Source organism: Trifolium pratense, linkage group LG4, assembly GCF_020283565.1.
Source record: "Trifolium pratense cultivar HEN17-A07 linkage group LG4, ARS_RC_1.1, whole genome shotgun sequence".
NCBI lineage: Eukaryota > Viridiplantae > Streptophyta > Magnoliopsida > Fabales > Fabaceae > Trifolium > Trifolium pratense.
In genome coordinates this window covers 53,768,211-53,792,380 of record NC_060062.1, presented here as the reverse complement: position 1 = coordinate 53,792,380, position 24,170 = coordinate 53,768,211, and the positions used below count along the sequence as shown (strand labels likewise).

General features: G+C 36.8%; 1 protein-coding gene and 1 pseudogene across 1 annotated transcript; one reads left to right on the top strand and one right to left on the bottom strand.

The window, feature by feature from the left end:
- The first annotated feature begins 483 nt into the window (after positions 1-483).
- LOC123924485 (inorganic phosphate transporter 2-1, chloroplastic) lies at positions 484-7,720 on the top strand. The gene is made up of 3 exons (XM_045977392.1): positions 484-1,499; positions 5,921-6,112; positions 6,571-7,720. Exons 1-3 carry the CDS (start codon positions 765-767, stop codon positions 7,393-7,395), a joined length of 1,752 nt encoding a protein of 583 aa, XP_045833348.1. The 5' UTR covers positions 484-764; the 3' UTR covers positions 7,396-7,720.
- Positions 7,721-8,313: 593 nt separating this feature from the next.
- Positions 8,314-23,860, bottom strand: LOC123922917 (annotated as a pseudogene).
- Between the last annotated feature and the right edge of the window lie 310 nt (positions 23,861-24,170).

Sequence of the window (24,170 nt, the reverse complement as noted above, 5' to 3'; positions counted from 1 at the left end):
CCGAGAGACTCTGCGGTTAATTCATCTAATGGATTCATCATCCAGGTATTCCTATTACTATTTCAATAATCTTGATAAATCAACATGTTGTAGATCCTGTTTAAAGATACATGCTCCTATGTTTATTTGACTTCCGCACTAAAGTAAGATTATAGTTTTAATCTTTATTATTGAGAGCATGTTATATGATTAAATTATTAAATTAATTCCAACAAATTAACCATATATTCCAGCTATACAAATTACATGAATCAAATTTTACCTAAGATTCAATTCCAATAGAATTTTCAAAAATGTTGTATTGCAAACAACACACACAAAACAAAAAAACAGGGAATCTACAAATCATGCTAATCTATACACGTGTAACACACATAGACACAAAATGTCGTATTCTTTTATCTCTAGATAATGTTATATCAAAATTATTCATTTTCCAAAATTTCAACCATAAAAATACTAATTTCCCACTATTTTTATGGTTGACAAAGATTTAACAAACATTACAATACCTCAAGAAGCTCCATTCACCACTCATTTCTTCTATCAACCAAAGCAAGCATCCAAATCCACTCTCACCTTATTCTTCTCTTTAACAAAATTGCAAATATCAAAATGCTTTTTTCCATCACATTCCTTTCACTCTTTCTTCACCACCATTACCACTCTTCCACTTTCCTCTTCATTCCTATGGCAAAGAATCTTCCTGAATAATCACACAAAAAAACACACTTCATTATATTTTTTCTTGCTTTCATTACGAAATGAATTTGAATCACTCTTGTGGTTTCTCTTTAACCAAACAAACAACAAAATCAATATCTTCTTTTTACCTTAGAAATTCTCATGTTTTTCTCTTCAAAAATACTTCACCTTTGTTTCTTAGAGAGTTTCTTCATGTCAAGACTCTTCCTTTTTCAACAAACATAACAAAAAGTTTGAGAAACTGTAAACTCACACACCCTTTTGCTAGTTTATCATCTTTTGCAGAAGCAGAAGGAGAAGAAGGTTCAAAAGAAGAAATTGAACACCATAATGCAACAAAAAATGGAGAGAAAGAGAATAATAATGGTGAAGTATCAGGAATGGCAAAAGCATTTAACATATCATCAAGAACAGCTTCTGCTATAACAATATGTATAGCAATGGCTGCACTTGTTTTTCCTTTGTTTATGACATCTTTAGGACAAGGCTTAACATTGAAGACAAAAGTGTTATCATATGCAACACTTTTGTTTGGGTTATATATGGCTTGGAATATTGGTGCGAATGATGTTGCAAATGCAATGGGAACTTCAGTTGGATCTGGTGCATTGACACTTAGGCAAGCTGTTTTGACAGCTGCAGTGTTGGAATTTTCAGGGGCATTGTTGATGGGAACTCATGTCACAAGTACAATGCAGAAAGGGATACTTGTTGCTAATGTTTTTCAAGGGAAGGATTCTTTGCTTTTTGCAGGGTTGCTTTCTTCACTTGCTGCTGCTGGTACTTGGTTACAGGTAAACACTTTTAGTTTTACAATTTAGTGTGTGTGTGTATGTGTGCGCCTTAACACCGGAAAAGGGTGGTAATCTGGAGTTTGGTGGGTAGGTAAGTAAAGTATAGCCAATAATTGTTCTAGACATATTCTAACTCGGTTTTTCCGGTAGGATTCGTCCATAACTAGGCCAATTAACCATTGACTCTAATCACTTGTCTTAGAATTGGGCCTAACTCAACCCTATAAAACCGGCTTGTAAGGTGAGGATTGCCTCTATGTGGGACTACTTAACACACATCCTCGCGCCCAACACTATTGGGCTTGAGGCTCGGATATAAATGGTGGATGATCCGATCATAAACTTAATAGCAGGCGACCCAGCGAATCGTGGAGAGACTTTGATACCATCTTAGAATTGGGCCTAACTCAACTGTTGTGAATTCGGATTGAATCACACCAATAAAATAATTGATGTGTGGAGCAAATAACGATTAAGCAATCAAATAATGAGATCGGCAATAATAATCACAAATCAAAAGATAAAGCGATAAAGAAAAAGGAACACAAGAGAATTGTTTACCCAGTTCAGTCAATGTGACCTACTCTGGGGGAGAGAGCAGCTCTCCGATCCACTATCAAACTTGTTCCTTGATTACAATGAAATTCACCACAAGAGTTACAAGATTTAGAGTTTTTCCTAAATCTAACCTAAGCCCGAATTTCTTCCCGTGACCAAGAAATTCAATATGAAAGTGTTTCCCAAGGTGATAGAATGTTTCCCTAACCCTAGAGTCTTCCCAAGATGATCTCTCTTAACCCTAGCCTTTTTGTTAGCCTTTGAAACCCTAAAATCCCCTTAAAAAAGTCAGAAAACGCATAACAAATATATAGGTCCGCAGGCACTACGCCTGGGCGCAGCCTCCCACGCCTGGGCGTGAGCAGGCAGTGTTCAGCCCAGTTTTTCACGCCTGGGCGCTAGCTCCCACGTCTGGGCGTGAGCAGACAGAATCTACCAAAACATGATTTTCTGATTTTTACATTATTTCAAGGCAATATTCAACAATTCTCCACCTTGCCTTTAAATCATTGGTGATGCCGACTTCTCATCAACCACCGTGCTGCTCTCTCCAAGTTTACACACCCTATTCGGCCCCCGGAGTCTACCTCTCCGTACTCCCGAAAAATGCTTGCCTCCAATTGCCCTTGGATTTTTAGGACAACCCACAAGCTACACCGTACCATCTTCAAACCCCGGATTGTATCTTTCCGTACTCTTGAAGATTTGCTTGCCTCCAACCAACCTTGGAATTTTTAGGTGGTTTCACAAGCTGCAACCTCAAACTCTTCTTGTGTCTAACTACCTCCCGCAGTCTAACAAGTTACCAAGCTTGATCACCGTTGCTTCCACACAAGGTCTCCATAGCCATACCACTTTGATGTACCTCCACCTCAAACCGAGTTTCCTCCACCAAAGCCTCAAACCGGTATATCCACTATGTCCTCCACCTTGTAACGTAACACTTTTCAACTACTCCGAAACACACATCAAGTCATTGTTAGTCTCCAACACTTCCCGGTTTAGTTCCACCACCTAGTAAACTTCATTTCACTAGTACAACTAAAACCAACCAATGTCACTAACAACCAACCGAAGTTTCACAACTTATCCACACCATGAGAATCACAACTAGTAACAAAGTTCAAGAACAATACCTCGCATTGTGTGAAAGAAATTCAACCATACCTTGAACCTTATAAGCTTTCCCGTCTCCAAGATGAACAAACTCCACCTTCAACTAGCTCTAGGGCTTCAAAGTACTCCTTCCTCAAAACACATGTGATCGGAGCATCCAAAATCCATGACTTCAACTCCATTGATTCCCAACTTGTGACTATGAGTGCTCCCGCACTCTCATAGCCTTCCTCATAAGCTTCATCGCACTTTTGTTGAGTTAATAAAATTGCCCTAACCTTCACCTTCCACAACCCGAAGTCGTTACTCCCGGTGAACTTCTCAATTTCCCACTTAGAACCCATGATACCTTAATCCTTTGATCCTTGCCCCACGGTGGGTGCCAATTGTTGTGAATTCGGATTGAATCACACCAATAAAATAATTGATGTGTGGAGCAAATAACGATTAAGCAATCAAATAATGAGATCGGCAATAATAATCACAAATCAGAAGATAAAGCGATAAAGAAAAAGGAACACAAGAGAATTGTTTACCCAGTTCAGTCAATGTGACCTACTCTGGGGGAGAGAGCAGCTCTCCGATCCACTATCAAACTTGTTCCTTGATTACAATGAAATTCACCACAAGAGTTACAAAATTTAGAGTTTTTCCTAAATCTACCCTAAGCCCGAATTTCTTCCCGTGACCAAGAAATTCAATATGAAAGTGTTTCCCAAGGTGATAGAATGTTTCCCTAACCCTAGAGTCTTCCCAAGATGATCTCTCTTAACCCTAGCCTTTTTGTTAGCCTTTGAAACCCTAAAATCTCCTTAAAAAAGTCAGAAAACGCATAACAAATATATAGGCCCGCAGGCACTACGCCTGGGCGCAGCCTCCCACGCCTGGGCGTGAGCAGGCAGTGTTCAGCCCAGTTTTTCACGCCTGGGCGCTAGCTCCCACGCCTGGGCGTGAGCAGGCAGAATCTACCAAAACATGATTTTCTGATTTTTACATTATTTCAAGGCAATATTCAACATCAACCCTACAAAACCGGCTTGTAAGGTGAGGATTGTCTCTACTTTATAGACATATCTCACAACCGATGTGGGACTTCTTAACAACTTAGATATTAACCACTTGAAACTAATTGTTTGGTAACAATTTAGTGTACGCTTGGTTCAATTTTTTGGAGGAGGAAAAATTGATTTTGTTGTATTTGGATATTCTAGAGTAGAATTGATTATCTCCAAAATTCGTTCTAAGTTAAAGTTAGAATTTAGAGTTTCCACCTCTACAGATAGTTTTTAGCTGCGAATTGATTATTTAATCCACCTTTAGATGAATGTATCCAAACATGAATCACTTCACACTTGACAATCTTTTATTACCGCATAATATAAAGGCCAATTTTTAGTTCACACTTTGAAAATTTTCAATCTAGTTTTGTGAGTATGAGCATGTTGAGACAACTGTTATTCACAATTTCAACTGCGGTTGCATTAAAGGTAAAAACAATTGCGACTGTGTGGCTGCACTTATCCACAATTTTCCATAATATGCTGCCCTCAGAAGAGATGCAACCAACTGCATTGCGACTGCAATGCCATCTCACAACCGAGTGGGATTCTGAACACACCCCCTCACCCCAGCACTATTGGGCTTGGTGCGCGGATATAAATGGTGGGTGGCCTAATCAGAAACCTGATATCAGGTAGCTTGGTGGATCGTGGAGGAGGCTCTGATACCATTTTAGAATTGGGAGTTGGGTTTAACTCAACCTTACAAAATCGGGCTTGTAAGGTGAGGATTGCCCTCACTTACAAACATTTATTCATACCATCTCACAATCGATGTAGGACTCTTGACAACAATTTTCCGCAGTAAAAAGGTAAAACCTTGGTTAGGAATGTAGGATTTCCTGGCTGAAATTTCAAAGACAACGAAACACATGATTCTCTTTTTTTCCATTAGAAACGTGTCATTTCTATGACATTGGTAAGTTCCTTAGTGTACATTTTTTAAGTATCAAGATATTGCTTATGTTATGCGGCTACATGGAAATTAATCTGTATTTTTGTTTTTTTATGCATTGCTTTGTTGCTGTCATTGGAAAGTAAAGGCCAAAAGGATAAAACAAAAACAGCATCATATAAATTAAGAAAATTCTTTGAGAATTGCGTCCAAAATTGTCTTTTTTTAGTGTATGAGGAAACTGGAAACATTGAACTCAAATGTGCATCAGCAAAGACAAGGCTTGTCTCATTGTTTAGTTAAAACAACATGCTTAGTACTTACTATCTGTAACTGGTTATCGAGTTTTCTGAGTTATTATGAAAACTAATTTTCGTACGTAGTAATAATCCACACGGCCGCAATTGTTTTTACCTATAATGCAACCGCAATTTAAATTGTGTATAACAGTAATCTCAACATGCTCATACTTACAAAGCCAGATTGAAAATTTTCAAAGTGGGAATTAAAATTGGCCTCTATATTGGTATTGTTATGACTTATGATCCCATTTGAAAACTTCAGCAGAAGAGCAAATCATTACTGATATGTGTGTTTGGTTATGCAGTAATAAAATTTGATTTTGAATTAATTGATTCTATAAAATTAACTAAGGCTAAAATTGATTATATTGTTATGACCCCATTTCTAGAGAATGCTTATGTTCAAACAACAGAAAAAAATGAATAAAAACTATGCTTTCATTATATGAATCCGATGAACTTAATCACCTACTTATGTTTTGTGATATGCAGTTTGCATCATATTATGGTTGGCCGGTATCTACTACACATTGTATAGTAGGAGCAATGGTAGGGTTTGGCCTAGTGTATGGAGGTGCTGGTGCTGTTTTCTGGGGTTCATTGGCTAGAGTGATTTCTTCATGGATTTTCTCGCCTCTATTGGGAGCAGCAGTCTCATTTCTCGTCTACAAATGCATCCGAAGGGTAAGCTCTTTAATGCAACATTTGTTTCTTCTCGATCGGCATGTACTTCATCCTTACTTCAGGGTTATCTATTAAGTGGAGACCTGTTTGGATCGACTTATGTGAGCTTATCTACTAACATAAGCTCTTGAGATACTGCTCGGGAGAGTTTATAAAAACAGCTTACGGCGTATACATAAGTTGATATTAGCTTATTTTTATAAGCTACCTATGAAAACAGCTTAATAAACCCAGGGAGGTAATAAAAAATGGACTTTCGGATCTTCGTCAACCTCTGCTTTTCGCGGGAGCTTATATGAAACAATAAGACTTTATTTTATCTTTTATTATTTAAATCGTTTATACATAGACACGTATATGAAAAATGTATATGCTATGAACGCTTAATTAAACTGTTAATCGAAACAGATATGTTAAATTCATTCTCATTCAACTACTAATCTTTTTCAACCATACAGTTTGTATACAGTGCAAATAACCCAGGACAAGCAGCAGCTGCATCAGCACCAATTGCTGTATTTCTCGGTGTAACCGGAATTTCATTTTCTGCATTCCCTCTTAGCAAGACCTTTCCTATAGCTCTAAGCCAGGCATTAGCCTGTGGAACCGTCGGCGCTTTCCTGGTTAATAGAACTATCAGAAAACAACTCGGACATCTTCTAGATAAGCCAAATACTACACAATCTGAGCCAAAAGATGATGACACTGCCCATCAAAACATAGGCTTCTTCTCTGATATTACAGGTCCTAAGGGTGCTCAACTTGAAATAGTTTATGGAGTTTTCGGCTACATGCAAGTTTTATCAGCGTGTTTCATGTCATTTGCTCACGGTGGAAACGATGTCTCCAATGCGATAGGTCCATTGGCCGCTGCTCTAGCTATTCTACAAGGCGCTGCAAAAGGAGCCGAGATAGTTATTCCGATTGATGTTCTTGCATGGGGTGGATTTGGAATTGTTGCCGGGCTAATGATGTGGGGTTATAGAGTGATAGCTACAATTGGAAAGAAAATTACAGAACTTACACCAACGAGAGGATTTGCAGCCGAGTTTGCGGCTGCTTCAGTGGTTCTGTTTGCTTCTAAGCTAGGGCTACCGATATCAGCAACACATACACTAGTTGGTGCAGTAATGGGAGTTGGATTCGCGAGGGGACTTAACAGTGTTAGATCAGAAACTGTGAAGGAGATTTGCGCTTCATGGGCAGTTACTATTCCGGTTGGCGCTACCTTATCGGTGATTTACACGTGGATTTTGACGAAGCTTTTGTCTAATGTTTTTTGAGTGTGCATTTCCAAGATATAAAAAACAAGTTATATGTATGTGGTTACTTAATTCAATTCACTAGCCCCATCTTGAGATTGTTATTTGTGGTGAAATTCGGAGAACATTGGCAAGGGATGAAATTTTTGGTGTTTGGTTTCTATGTCAAGACTATGATTGAAATTGAGAATGAAGAAATTGTAGACATGTTACTTTTCTCTAGCTAAGTTGAAATAATATAGCAATCTTTAGACTTTGAAGGATGAAAGTTCAGAGAAAATATTGAGAAAAAGTTTCAATGTATGTACTTAATAAATTCATTTTAATCATTTTGGTTTTTCTTTTCTGTGCTTAAAATCCTCTGGTTGAAACATTCTTTGGTACTACAGGAGTGAGTATTTAGTGGTTAGAAGACAAAAAAGCTTCGTCTTCAGATTATTTTATTTAACATGGTGAACCTTTGGGGTCTTTTTAATTTTATATAAAATAATTTAGGTGAGTTGGGTCCCGAGAGCTATTCACGTTGGTGGCGGAATTCGTACGCAAATCTCTATGGGATCTGAGTTGAATTCTAATCAACCGGATTAACTTACGTTTGCAGTGAACATTTGGTTTGTGAAACTTAAACAATGGAACTTATTTTTATATTCAATTTGAAACATTCTTTAATCGGATTCAGCTCCTTAAAAATAAGATTATATCATCGATGGATGAAAAATCAATGTTTTGTATTATATGCATGTACATAACAAATCATGGATGATTGAAACATCAACCACCTATTATTTCACTTTACCAACTATTCACTTTGGAGGAGCCAAATTCACCTTAACCTACCCCTTTTTCTTCTCTCTAATATATACAAAAGTTCCATGTGTATGAATAAGATCTGTATTACAGGAAAAAAAAAAAACGGGGGGGTGGAAAATGTAGATTTTATTAACAAGATGTAAAGTAACACTATCTATCTATTCAATCCACAAAGAAGTGACACACATAGTCTATGTAGCTCTGACACTTCTGATTGAAGGCATGTCCAGTGTCAGACACCAACACGACACTGACAAAAAACAAAGAGTTATGGAAAAAAGTATAACAATAAACCAATATACACGACACCGACACAAAACAAAGAGTTATGGAAAAAAGTATAACAAAAAACCAATATACAAAATCATTGTGAGACTTCCTTCACAGTTGGAAGACTAGGTTTCCAACCCAAACTTCTAAATTGTCTTGTCTTTGGAAAAGGTGGTACAAAAGTTTTCTTTGGTCTCAATCCTCTTTTTCTTAAAGGTTTGTTTGGCTTCTCCTTAGGATTATAAAATTTCTTTGCATACATAAAAGAGTCCTCTAAAACTTCTCCATCCACCATCATAGGTTCATTCATCTTTGTTCTCACTTTCAAACCCTCTACAACACCATCTACCTCTTTGTGTTTGTCTCCTCTAGGAGACTTAGATTTTGTATCAAGTTTCTCTCTCTCCACCAGCTCATTAGTCTCTTTGGTTTGATCTTTCTTTTGATGCTTTCTTTTGAGCTTATCGACATCTTTGAAAGATATTAAGATATACTTATGACCAGGAAGCAAAAGGTCTTCTTTCCATAACACAGATTGGTGAGGAGATTTGAAAACATCTGGACTAGCTACACACATACCTGGATACTTTGTCATCAACATGTAAACAGGAACCGCGTGGTTATAAACATCTTGTTGTCCAGCTCCGCGAGCTATTCTAACAACAAAATCCTTTGATTTTGAACTGAATTGATGATGATCCTTGTGTCCTTTGTTTCCTTTCTTCTTGATTCTGGAGCTTTTGTTATCAGTGTGATCTTTGAGTCCTAACGAGTGAGCCACGCGCTTCAGCATAGCATAAAATTCAAAGTTATGCAATCTAATTGTTTCATCATATACTTTCACAATGTGATGTTAGGTAGAGAATGTAATGCTAACAATGTGAATAGCATTTAAAGACTTCTTCTTAGTTTACTACGGCCGGCTGATTTTTAATTTAATATTTTCTCAAATGGTTTGGTGATGTTTTCAAGGGTTGGTACAAGTGAAGACAAAGGGAAAGGATTGGCTTTTGCTTATAGTCTTACGAGATACGAACAAAAACTTCCTAGAATGGATAAGAAGGAATAAACTATTCCTTGTTATTATCTCCATGGTTTGAGATTAGGATATAGTACAGTAACTGCGCCAAGCAGTTTATGACCATAACCGTTGGATATCAAATTAACGGTTGAGGTTGTTTAAAACTGATTTTGATATACTGTAATCTAAACCGTTTAATCTCAGATTAACGCCCGAGATCATTTACTGCGTAAAAATGCGTGCTTTTCTGGCTGCAGGAAATCCAGATCCTGTGGTTCGATACTATGCTAGCTTTGCAGACACATTCTTGTACTAGGATCATACTCCCATAAACCTGACGAAACTTGGCGCGTAAGTTTCTTTAGCCTTCCACTAATCCAATTGTTGTGAATAATATAACATCCATTGTTTAAACATGCTGCTTTGACATTTTTTTCTTGCCACAGGTTTTGGTATGCACCGTTTGGAAAAAGGTTTCTGTCTAAGAAATGTACTGTCACGTTTGTTTCCGGTTCCACACATTTGCTATTGCCGACACGGTAGGTTCCTCCTTCTCCGCATAATATGTCATAGAAGCTTGGTTGCTCAGATAAGCCTGAAGTTTCTGCATGCTTCACTACTTTCTCTATGGCTGCAATTGTTTGATAATCCGAATGAGCATAATAGAAGCCAGAGTTCAAACGTCTTGGTAAGTTTATTGGTCCTGCACAAATGAAACAATTGAAAATAAAATCTTTGTAAAAGAGGGACTAAAAGAACAGAAAAATCGCCAAAGGGTGTGCTTGAAAGAGCTTTTACTGCTATGACAATTGGTAAACACTTGCATAAGTGTTTCAAATAGTTATTGCGTGTTCATATGTTGTTTTCGGCTTATTTTAAGAAACTCTTCAATATAGCTTATTAAAACCAGCAAACCACTTTCTCTCTTTGGTTATAGAAATACTAGCTTATAAATAAGTGTTCAATTGAGCAGTTTTGTACACATGCAAACTAAATGAAGATAGAATATATATTTCATAATGGGAGAGAGATGGGGGAATAAGCACCTTGTTCTTGGTATTCATCAGACTGTGCTACAAGAACCATCGGGCCAAAGGAGTGAAGCAATGGAATAGGGTTTCTGAACCAATATGTATCAACATCACTAAGTAGTACATTGTAACCTAGTTTGAGTATCTTCAAAACAATTCTTGACTTCACTTTTGTAACTCTTTGGAAGCACTTTGTTCCAAAGTGGCAGTTATCAAAACTAATATTACTTGGAGCTATTGGACCTTTGAAAACTGGAATTCCCTGCCATAGCAAAAAGTGTGAGAAGAATTGATAAGATAGCTGTATCATATGATGTAAATAAGAATAGTACATCGCCTGTATTTATTTTGTAATTAATATTTTGAGCTTATATTTTGTATATTTCATTATTTTTATTGGGAAAAGCGGACAGATTGGCGTGCACGCTAGCTGTGAATTAACCGAGTACTTTAAGAAATATTATTTTTGCAGAGAAATTAAGACAGAATATACCTGCAAGATGGAGAATTGATACGTTTCCTGATCGAGTGCATATACAATAAAATTTTCTATGGACAATTTCCTTAATCTGCAAACCCAACTCATGAGCATATCCTTGTAACTATAACCAGAAACTGTAAGAACAATTGTTTTATTTCTATCAGCAGTGATAGACAGAAGTGATTCTAAGGAAAATGGAAGCTCCAAAGATTCTGGAATTTTCATCTGATCCTTGACAGAACAATCCAACATTTCAGTAACTGATTTCTGATTATCAATACAATGCTTTGTATTTTCCTTCAACAGGTTCACTCCACCTCGGTGTCGAATTGGATACACGATGTTTTTCTTGGTGTCAACCATAATGTACTTGTTTTTACATATCAAAAGTTTTGGTAGGTTTGAGTAATTAGCTTCACTATAGAAGAATGAGCCATAGTTTGCTCCTAAATGTGAGTTTCCGATGTATTCCCAATTTCTATTTTCAATATCTAAGGCAGATGAATTCTCAAATGTAGCATTATTCATACGAAAACTTGTGATGGTCCAACTAGCATCAAACACAAACCTAAACTCAGATGAAATAGCTTCGTGAATTATCCAATTGTTGTGTGTACCTGTTAGAACAGCAACCCCGGTTCAAAAGAATAAACATATGAAAAGAGCAAACAATGAACACATGATGTTTAATAACGAAGTTCGCCTAATTGTGCCTATGTCTCCGGCCACAGAGCGGTTGTAGTTCATTTCTATTATTTCAAGCTTAGAATTTACAGTGTACGACTTGTTTTTAAATACTACTGTCCAGATAACAACATTAACCCTAAACCGTATCAACAGTACCTTTACCATAGACGAAAGGAGGAAGAACTCCATTATGTAGAGGCATATCCTTGTTATTCCATGCCAGGAGCATTCTTTCTGCATTATAACAATAATTCCGCTGCAAATTCTGTTGTAGTACTTTCTGCAGCAGAAGAATATGGAACAATTCAATATAGAGTTTGTTGAGTGTGTAAATGTTAGCATTTTGTACATTCTCTGAGACCTTTGGAAGATTTTTCATACCTCTTGAATCTTCACATTTTTTGTATTATCCAAGTGAGATACATTTTGAGGTGAAGCAAAGAGAAGCCAATCGCGGTCGAGTTCATAGACATGATTTAGGGTGGAGATGAATCCAGAAAGAATAACTGTTTCAGGATCAACGATAACAAATATTTCTGATGGGAATGAACGTGATTTCGCAATCATGGAATGGAAAAAAGGACTGCCAAGGAAGCTGGTTATAAACAAAAAAAACATAGAATGTTATGATGTTCTTTGTCTTGCATAACATAAAAGGATCCATCTTAACCAATTTTTATTTAGTACTATTTTGTGCATTCAAAATCTAAATTTGTCAATCACATATAAAAAGAAGAGCAATCGTACCACCACTAGACTAGCAATTTCTATCATAGTTCTAAATTGTGGTCCGCAGCACAATTGCAGCTGCAATATCAAGGTTTTAGAATTCTCTGCGACAGTATAAAAAATGCAATTACGGTAGCATTGGTCACATTTGTCTGTATTTTACCGCAAAAACAAGGTTCGCAGCATAAACACAACCACTACCGCTACTACAAATTCATGAATAACATACATCAAGGCAGTTTGCTTACCTGAAATCGATGTCAGTATCAACTAAAACTCGGCCGGAATCAAAAGCATTTGCAAAGGAGGCAACAGAAGGGTGTTGGCTATACAAAACAACATTAACAAATGGAGACAGAGCCAGCCAAGACCGAACAGCATGTGATTGTCTGGTCCCAATAGAGTCCATAAAAGGCTTAGGAGATGTGAATATGGTAATGCTAAGATTTCTTGAATACAAAACATCAATTTTCTTGAGCTTGAAAATTCTGTAGTCATCATTGTTGAGTGAAGGTAATCTTTGTGTTGCATATAGAGAGAGTAGTATCAAAACAAACCCAGATAGCCAAATCGACCAAAGCTCCACATGAAATACCTGTTAATCAAATGCAAGAAAGATAACATGTTATGATGGAAAACAAGGTTTTTTGAAAGACAATGAAGAATGGAAATAAGAGAAAAGGGAAATGAAACAAACCTTCATGGTTTGTTTGTAATTGTATTAGTGAGAAAATTGTGTTACCTCTTGTTTTTGTCAACTCTTGATGAGTTATTAAATGAGAACAGAAAAGAAGTGATACTTTAACTGAAAGAAAGAAATGCAATATTAACAAACAAAGCCACTAGGCCACTACTAAGACATGTGAGGTTTGACGTCACAAGCACGTTAACTTTAGCTTCATCTTCCTCCAATGTTTTCACGGAAGTTGAAACTTGAAAGAGTTGAATTGAATATATAGAGAAAAAAATTGAATTTCAGATACAAGACATTATAAGCTAGTAGTCAAAAGTCAAAGCTGGCTCTATTTTCTTTATAGTATAGCTGCAATACTACTACTATATTAAAAAAAGCAAAATGTTAACTTGTGCCCTTGAGACACATTTTAATGAGATAAATGTGGAAATATACTCTGAAAAATTGTGTAATCAACTCTTTTAACATTTAATATTTTGTATCATTAAATGCTAAATTTCTATATTTAGGTATCTTATCATGTGCCCTTAGGGCACATGTTAACATGACCCTTAAAAAAAAGTACAAATAAAAAAGTATAAACAAGCTTCAAAGAGTCAAATCTAAGTTAACGTGGTCAATCCCAATGCATACATAGAGGAAATAAATAATGGGGATAAACAAAGGACCCATGCATATTTGCAACCTAGAAACAAAGGAGCCATGCTGAATTTTTATTATTATTTTTGTGTTAACTCAGAACATAAGATAAGTAAAATTTGATCAAAATTGTTCTTAACAATTTGATCATTAACTACTTGATTTTGTAGACAAGGATTTCTTCAAAAAAAAAATATACATGGATGTGTGACAAGCATGAATATCCACCAAATTTTCAATCCTTAATTCCTTATTTGTGCTGAAAAATAGTTATGGATTCCCTCAACAACATTGCGTACTGCATAATTCACTGCATACTTATGAACAGTGTGACAGTACCAATACTGCTATCCAATCCGAGGCCTGAAGGAAGGGGAAAACACGGAGAAGAAAATGATTTAAGAACACATTTCAGCAAAATTTGGATCATGTTCGTATGGCATCTATTGATGGGATTATATACATAGAAATCCAAATGAAGATAATTCAGCTTTTTATATCAAAACAAGTTGGCACACAAATCCAAGGCCAGTCCAGTTTCACACAAATATAAAAATATGTAAAAGAAGTCGTTGCTACTCAAATCCTCGTCCTCGGAATGTGCTCAGACGAAAATCATAAGCTTCGTCATACCCTGCAATTTGAAAAATGAGCATGCCACTTTAACATTAATGTGTACCCAAATCACCGTTCCCCTTGTATTCCCCCTTACCCTCAGAGAGAGAGAGAGAGAGCCATGATCCACTACTCAACTCATCTATTCACTATTTGCGAATTGGATTGAGTATCAGTCAAGCAGCAGAAAGAGGGGGAAAGTATGAGAAATGGGCAGCAAACCAATTTAATGAAATAAGTTATTGGAATCGTTCCGCTAATACAATAGGCAAAATTTGGATTATGATATTGAATTTGTCACTAGGAACTATAATATTGATGGAATTTAAATACATAATTCCATCAAAGATTAAGCTTAGATTTTTCAAGTTTCTTTACAACAAATTAAGACATAATACATACACATCCAACTCTACCAGTTTTGTACCAGTTCTTCCCAAAGAACAGTAACAGATCAGAAAAGCAACTGTATCTTTATGTTGAACCTACTAGTCATCACTTAATAGATCCTCAATGATAGTTCTTTTCAAAGACCACACATCGCAATCTTATCCCATCTTCTAAATCTATGTTCTCTTGTAAGAACCTGGTAGAACATCAACAGCTGTCCTCGCCATTCACCTACGCCGCCGACCAGGTGATCTGGATCTTGACCTTCTTCCCCTGCATAAAAAGGAAACACAGTAAATAAACAGGGCACCACTTAATGTAAATGGGAAACCGGACAAATTCACCTGAGAAGCTTATATGCTATGATGATGGAAGTTTGTCTCAAAAATATAAACCTTAAACATGAGTAACTTAATGGCAACAAACCTGGAATTATCAAGAGAAGAATAGGGAGAATGCCTGCGCTGAGTACGCTTGCTATGAGGAGACCGCGAAACTTGTCTAAAAATGAAACCACCGTACTGACTTGGTGAGTTTAAAGTAAACAAAGTTTATAAAAAAAACAGCTCAACCTGGTATAGTGTCAACAACACTCCAAGTGGAAGCAGCCTATTACCATGACAAATCTAATCTGCTTCTAATGAACATGGTAAGAAGATTCTATCAAAGTTTCATCAGATCTTAAGACCTCATAAGAACTACAAAAGTACCAACATTGTTATTCTCTATCCTGATTACAATCATGGTACAGAAACCCTGACAAACCAAAATAAACAAATGCCACATATTTGTGCACAAAATTTTTAAGTTTCTTGCCTTTCTCTAATATCATGGCCGCTGAGTAATCGAGAGATTGCACACAGCAGAGTATATGATGCATGAACATGTTGAATTATTACGAACATAACAACTTGTATAACAAGAAAAGCATTCCATTTAAAAAGCAATACAATAATAGGACTTCAAGTCCAACTACAGAAAGGCCCAAATGAATTTAGTCTGTGGTATAAAAAAGATCAGCATCTGGATCCTCCAACTGCCAAAAATCATATGCGACATATGTTTTCACAGAATGAAGGTAAATACAGGAAAAATTTGAATATCAATAATCTTCATTCAAACTTGCTACGTTTGAAACTGTAATCTCTCAGGTTGCACTACAATAAAGAGGTATATAATGAAGCTTTCCCAGCAGGGTTAAACTGATCATATATATGTGTCTGAAAATACCTAATATACATATTTAGATAACTATCATAAAATAGCAAAAATATTGATATTCAACTAAATATTTCTGATCACCCAAACAAGTAAATGATAAACAATTAAACGCATAAAAGATGTTAGAGGGCTGAAGAAGTCGAAAAAAATGCAGGAATACATATATATTTCTGGTCTTGAGATAGCAAGATAGTGCTTCAGTCAAAAGAAATGAGGGAGGCAATCAAGACCCTGACCTTCAAGTTGCAAAAAGACTGACTGAGGGCTGAAATCAATAATGAAAATTGCAGAAACGCGGGCGAGTAACTTAGAAGCTTAAACACAGACACACAAGAAAAAAAGTAAAGAATGGCAATTTGACTAATAAAAGATATTTACTTTACCAAAAAGCTATTAATAATCAAGAAAATATAAAATGATACACTATCAAACTATAGCCCATAAACACAAACAGCTTATCTCAGCATCTGCAGATGCTATGAAATACTCAAAACATTCATATTGTAAACCTGAAAAAAAGGTAAGGAGTCTGTTTATAAATAATACCTTCTTTTAGACCTGACCGGAGATGGTGACAAGTCACGTTTTCTTGAACGCGACTTCCTGCAGTACAAAAATGAAATTAGGCACTATATGACAACCATGAAAAATGAAGGGAAAATGGAATCTGTTCTGAACCTTTTCGAGCCATCTGAGCCTTCACCACTTGAATCATCGGCATGACTATGATCCTTGCTGGGTCTACCTCTACTGCTTACTGACGAAGAACGCCTTCTTTTGTGCCTGTCATGGTCACCAGCTTCTCTTCGCCTAGATTTATGCTCCCCCTTATCCTTTGAATGCTCCTTTTTCCGGCTAGTATCTTCAGTTGTACGACCTCTGTGAGATTTTTCTCCTCCCTTCCTATCATCCTTGACATCAACATGGGAGGACCTTTTCCTTGATTCTGATTCCTTTGACTTCTCCCCATGCCTTACATTGTGCTCTTTCGATCTTTCATTTGACTCACTGATGTAATCTGTTTGTTCCTTTTTCTGATTTCTTTCATCCTTTCTTCGTTTGCTCTCGTCACCTTTTTCATCTGTCCTGGACTTGTGACTACTTTTTGCCTCCTTAAAATCCTTCTCGGAAGAACTCTTGTCATGTCGGTCATTTTTTTCTGATTTTCTTCTGCTTTCATTTCCTAGATGATCATCTGTGGCTTTCTCCACACCATTCTTTCCGGGCAATTCAGATCTTGCCACCCCTGACATGTCTTTCGAGCTATAACCATTAAATCTTGTGTGGCTTCTTTCAATTGCATCAAGCCCATTATCCCTAGCATCTTTATAAACTATCTTGGAAGAATCTGAATGATCAGATTCTTCGGTCATCTTAGCATCATGTAATTGATCAATTGCATCACCATTGCTATTTCTGGATAGCAATGAGTTGGTTTTACCTATATTATTCTCCATATACGCATCATCTTTTGCAGGAGCAGGCACAGTGGAACTCTCAATTTCATCATCGGCATCAGAACCATAATTTCCAAGACCTAAAACATCTCCAGGAGAGCTTGAATTAGATTTTTCACCGGCACCATCATTCTCTATTTCCTTTGCTTTAACTGGAACTAAAACTTTAGCAGTTGCCTTAGCAACCGGAGCATAGGGTGGAGAGGTTGATGCCTTATGGTTTGAAGTGTTAACATTATGACCCACTGGGGAAAAAAATAACTGTTAGAGCTTCCAATACCTAATGCTGCATAGCTGGCATTTAATCATTTGTGCGTAAGGAAGATAGAGAAAATTAGAAGGATCGGAAAATTACCTTCAGCAGGAAGATCGTCTTCACTAAGAACTTTGGTTGCAATTTCATCAAATAATTCATCAGTAACCTAAGGAAGAGGCTATAAAATTAGAACTGTAATATATCTTTTTCTGCCACAGCAGTATACAGATGTAAATCATGAATTGTTGCGTCTTATTTAACATTTTTTTTCCACAAAAAAAAAAAAAGATGTTAAATAAGACAACAGTTCATGTTTCAAACAATGCTTACCTTCAAAAGAACATCAGTAAGAATTTTTCTTATTTCTTGATTGATTGCTGCAGTTCTATCAACTTCAACCTGATCATACATTATATGTCATATCAAATCTGGAAGTGCATGAAGGACATTCAATAACAAATGAAGCATGTATATGTGTGTGTGTGTAGAGAGAGAGAGAGAGAGTTTAATTTTATGGGAAGAAATAGTAAACAAGCAAACCTCTTCGTCCTCTTCATCCTCAGCTGATCTAGACGAATCAATACTTTTACTGTCTGTCTCATCATCAGCCTTCACATATGATTTATCAATGCCATCACGCACAAGTGTTTGTTCACCTTTTGGATGATCTGCTGAAGGAGCGGCAATGACTGTTTTCTTTATTTCCTCTCTAAGCCAGTTAGGGACTGGTGCCTGAAAAATAATTTCAAAATGAGGTTGGATGAATCATATCTATCAAAGCACTAACCTTCAGAAAGTAAATACCTTCTTAGGACGTTCAGGAACACCAGAAACGCCATATGCATCAGCAGAGAAAGCTGCAGTAGGATGAATCGTAGCTACTGTACCAAGGGAATAGGGTGCACCATTTGGTGGAATTGTTGGAGGGTGACCAGGTCCAGGAAACCTTCCATACGGTGCTGCTACATGACCAGGAGTTGTAATAGAAGGATTGTGCTGTTAGATTAACCAAGTGTCAGGTGTGTTCAAAGAATCATATTAGTTGACTAGAAAAAACAATGTGCCAAAATTTATAACCTGTGGCCCTGAGGGAAGACTTGGAGGTATTGGTGGATAACCAACACCAGGTGCCACTGGAGCACCCCAGTTATTCATTGAAGAACCGGAATCATGATGATTATAAGTTGATTGCATTTGCAGGTCACCATCACGACTAAACCTCGGTGCAAAATCTAAAGGTTGATCAGCAACAGTGATAGACGAGTCAGAATGGCTGTGAGATGCAAAGGATGGTGCATGCATTGATGGTTGCGCATGGTATTGTTCTTGAGATGAGGAACTTGGCAAAGGAAACATTGCATATGATTGTTGAACCTGATCAGCAGCCTCTTTACCTGTAAGTCAATATTCATAATAAGCATGGAAAAATAAATGAGTGACAACAGGAATCACTGAAGTTCAAAATATAGCCTCCAAGTCCTAGAATTATGCTCTCCAACGGCATGCTTATGTTCAATTAGCTTAGTTATCTTTATAAACCTTCTCTCACTTACTCACTTATAATTCTGACAACAGACAACTAGTAGTTTTATAATTCATCTTTAGAAAGAAAATATTTAACACATGTCTACTACTTGTAAGATACAAATTAAAGCAGCAGGATGGTCAGACACGGGATTCTTCCCTAGCCAAGTCTTCAGCAAATGCATAAAGATGAATTAATTTTTGCAGTAAGGCCGTGTGGTGCTAAGAAATATATTGGCTCACACAATCTCTATATCATATTACAATAAGCAATGTACAGGAAACAATAAGATGGTTGACATAAACAAATAGTGTGGCACACCCTTATAAACAATTTGTTTGAAAACTAGCTTAGTACCAGTGCACATTGAAGTGAATAAAGAATTTTACTATATTATTATATAGCATGACCATTCATTAGGACTTCAATTATTAGGGATATTGCCTTGTTATTTTAAAGCACTTGAAAGGTAGCAAAAAACACGCAACCATCCTTAAATTTGAGCCACTCGTGTCTCAGCTCAACTAGCACATAGATACAATTAGAAACAATTTTATTGACAGGAATCATGCGGTTTTAAATATGGTTCTCAATATTGCTAAACAAAAAAAGTAGACTCTGTCAAAACAACTTCAGATCTGCTTGTTTTGTGTTACAAAGGTGTGTCAACAGACCCAGACCAACATGAGTAAGATATGAATGCGTTTTAGTTTTTCAATCTCACTTCCAGAATCCAGAGTTCCGGATACAGATACTTTAATGGCAAATTTGATTGACAGAGAATTCAGGTAGACCTTGACTTTTATAGCAAATTACAACTAAAGGAATTTTCTCAATCTCAACAACGAAGTGTTGTCGGCTAGTGGATGACAACATTTCAAGTATGGCCATGACCCCATACGAAACAAGAATGATTTTGAAAAGGAAAACGCTCTTATACAGATGTTGAAAAGCAGAAACCTTCATGCTGAAGTGAGCGCATTACATGAAAATATTTCTTGTCATGAACCAACTATTCCAGAAGCTTTTAAGCTATTAGGTGAATACACATTAAATGGTTATATAATATATCTCTAACAGGCCTCTTCATGCAAAAGTGTGGACAATGTACTGAAATTATTTTACAGAAAGAATGGGAGCAGCAAGGATCAATCTCTAGATCACATGATCATAGACGTTCTGATATCACGTCAAGAATCGGCTACGGAGCTACCACAAAAGCTTAAGCTATTAGGAGTGTGTGCAATACACGTGATTTCTATGATCCACGATCACTTTTTTATTTAATGGAGATAATGTGGTTGTTCTCTGTCGGGTAAGGAGGTAAAGGGTTTTTTCCGCCAAATACCTACGGTACAAAGTTAGAAAAGAAACTTTCAAGATCGACAACGATATTTATGAACAGCCAAAAAGAATTTTAAGTCCGTGTTTGGTACACAGTGGATTTGCCGAAATCACAGAAAGCCACCATGATTTTGCAAAAGCCAGTGTTAGTCTGATAGCATATGCATATCTTTAAAACGATAGTAAGCACAAATAATGTGAAGTAACGTGAAGAGATCTCTCTGGTGGTGTTATCAAACCATAAATCAAATAGAAAATTGGAAGATCTATTTTGTCAGTCCTGAATCAAAACAATTCATGAGCCATAAGAATAATAATCAATTATTAAAAATAACATATATTTTAAACATAATAAAATTGTACACTTATGTAAAGAAATAAAATAGGCTATGTTTGATAAAAAATAGTGGAAGCTTGAGCTAGTTTATAGTGAATAGCTTATAAGCTAGCTTACCTGATTGAATTTGTAGTGTTTGGTAAAATTAGTGGTTGAACTAGTTAATAAATACGAAATGACATAAAATAAATATGTTTAATTAATATTTCATTTTTTTCAAGTAAGATGACAGAGGTAAAATTGAGAGAGAAAAACGATAAGTTGTAAGCTAATTCAATTAGCTCATTGAAATAAGTTATAAGCTAGTAAAAATAAGCTATAAGTTCAATAAAAAAAATGTAACCAAACAAGTCTTTTAGGTTATATGAGCTTATAAGCTAGAAGCTCAAAATATGGTATTGCCAAACAGAGTCATAATTTGTTTACTTTATATGTACATGTATAATTGGGGGTTTCTAATATTTTTATTGTGTTCAACATTAATTATTAGAACCTTAAATTTTATCGGCCAACCCATTGGTTTCTCTCTCCAAAGCAGTTGTCCCAAACTCCCAATCGTTTTTCTATTGTGTCTATAACTCTATATCCATGTGAACCTCAAGCCAAGTGACAGCATTTGAAGTAATATTTTTTTTAAGTCAACTTTGAAGACCTCCCAAACAATGACATTCCAGCCACATCGACCCAACACTAACACGATTCATCACACCCCACTATTAAGATCTTTATTGTTGGAAACACAACAAAATCAAGATTCCTACTACTATTCCAGCACAGTTCTGGCAATTCAGCATGCAATTCTGATGGCAAAATTAAACTAATCCAACTACCATGATCTCTTTTAGAAATTAGAACCAAACTTCAATGGAGTCACATCACAAATACTACAATACAGAAAATTTTAGAATATTTTCTATGATTGATTTCCACAGAGCTTCACTTGCAATTTCAATATATTAAATAAATAATTACCTGCAACAGAACTATAACTAGAAGGTACCTCCTGCGGATGAACTGATGGATTTGTAGGCACATTTGCTTGTTCAAACGAAGCAGTTGGATCTCCGACGCTGGTCCCGTCCCTGGCACTGTATGAATGTCCATCTGAAGTATAAGCTGCCTCTAAGTTGACAGATGGAGCCTCCTGGGAATGTCCTGAATTTTGCTGCATAGATGCATCTACAAAGGAAAATTGTTGATAGCCTGATGGTGGATGGGACTGGTTTTGAGCATCAGAATAACGTGGGTCTACAGATTGCTGATACGGATCATGATAATGGGTTTGCTCTGGCAATCTTCCAGCAGGCGAATAATGTGGTTGTGGATGCTGATTTTCCATTGCTGTCTTAGCATCAGCCCACGCTCTGGCCTTGGCAGCCCAATCCTCTTCATTATTATGGGCTACCATCGTGTCATTATGGCAAACAAAAAACAATACTCACTACATTAAGAAATCATATAAAACATTTGGTGGGGAGGGGGGGCCAAGTTTCCAAGTGACCAAATAGAATTTTAAAAGTATAAAGAGACACATGTGGCAAACCAAAACAATACGCTGCACAGTTATATCACTCCAATCATTCAATGACAATATGCTAAGCCAATTATTAATAATACATGTTAGAAACAAGTGTTCCCAATAATAGATTTCAGAAAATAGGGGAACAGAAAAATGCGCTATGTGAAATAGCATATAGCGTTGTGGGAAAATATCAGACGCCACATAGCTGTTAAAATAAGTCAATTATACATGAAAAAACAGGCACGCTGTATACAAATAACAAATGGAATGGAAGCAGAGCATAGTTTACACATTGAAAGATTCACGTATTACAGGAGTAATAGATTCACGTATTACAGGAGTAATACTCATTATTGACTCTTCAGTTGTTCTATCTTAAAAATAGGTCCTATCTGACACACATTCAGATTCTTCAGATTTATCAATTTAAAACCCCTGAAATTCTCTTTCTTTCTACTATTGCCACTACATCAGCTAGTAGAAACTGAATGGCGGTGGCGGCTGCTATTGCCCTCATAGCAAAACAAAGTTACAAGTTTAAGTTGAAAATGGCATATTAGTTTGATCATGATTTCCTACCTCGTCTTTCTCATACACACATGATTTCCAACACCTCAAAACAATAATGCATGCAATTTCATTGTTTTCTTTTTCCATTTGCTCTTAAAATGCTTCCCTCTAAAAGTTGATTATAACTTCCAAATCCTCCTAACTTTGGTATTAAAAACTAGGTTCATTACAAAAGCATATTAAAACCAACCTGGATACACTTGATTTTGAGGCCAACCAGGGTTGTTGTTCCATTCCTATAAAATAATTCAAACAATGAATTAGATCACAAGAATCAAAAATGAAAAAGTGTAAACCAAAACAAACCCTAATTAGGAAGAAGCAAGGGTAAGAAAGATATTTCACCTGAGGATAAGGCTGGGGAATGTGAGAGTGAGGCTTGAACTGAGGTGGATGAGGAGGAGGAGGGCGAGTATGATGTTGAGGAGGAGGTGGAGGATGAGGAAACTGGTTGGGATGATATGAATAAGAGTTTGCCGGAGGAGGTGCCGCAGGTGGTGGCCACTGCTGCGGAGGTGAGGGAGTTTGGTACTGAAATTGAGGTGTAAACCAGGGGCCTTGTGGAGGAGGCGGTGGCGGAATCTGATGATACTGATGGTGTTGAGGTTGGTGTTGATGAGGATCAGCCGTGTGTGGCGGAGGAGGTGGTGGTGGTGGTTGTGGTGGCCTCATGTAACCACCGTGAGGTTGTTGCTGATACGAATCCATGGAAAAAGGAAAAGAGGGTTTTTGTGATTATGACATGTGATGCGTTTGGTTTCGATCTCAAGAAAGGAAAAACAAGAAATTAAGGTGAGAACCGCCGCTTGTGAACAAAACCCCTTTTTCTCACTCTGGAATGGAGAGTCTCTTCTTTCTTGGTATACAAAATTAGACCCAACTCAGACTTTTTTCCCAAAATATACCCCTAGGTCTCTCTTATTTCTTGTAATACCCCTCTCTCAAACTTATTTCTCGTAATACCCCTCACGGACCACAAACTGACGCTGCAGCAAGGGAAAAGAGGTAGCGACATTCCCTGTTGCCATTGCCTCATGTATAGCGACGTTCTAACCGTCGCTATTGGGTCAAGCTCGGGCTCGTGCCCAGGCTGTCCGGGCTTGAATTGGTTCCACACTAGCCTTGGATGCTCTTACAGATCAAAATCGGATCATGATTATCCGCTGTAACAGAATGACACTATTACACTTAGGGTCT

Bases quoted from the DNA above. Each gene is read 5' to 3' on its own strand.
- LOC123924485 (XM_045977392.1), top strand. From the start codon at position 765: ATGAATTTGAATCACTCTTGTGGTTTCTCTTTAACCAAACAAACAACA. The intron at 1,500-5,920 runs GTAAACACTTTT...TGTGATATGCAG, and splicing joins CTGCTGGTACTTGGTTACAG to TTTGCATCATATTATGGTTG. The intron at 6,113-6,570 runs GTAAGCTCTTTA...TCAACCATACAG, and splicing joins TCTACAAATGCATCCGAAGG to TTTGTATACAGTGCAAATAA.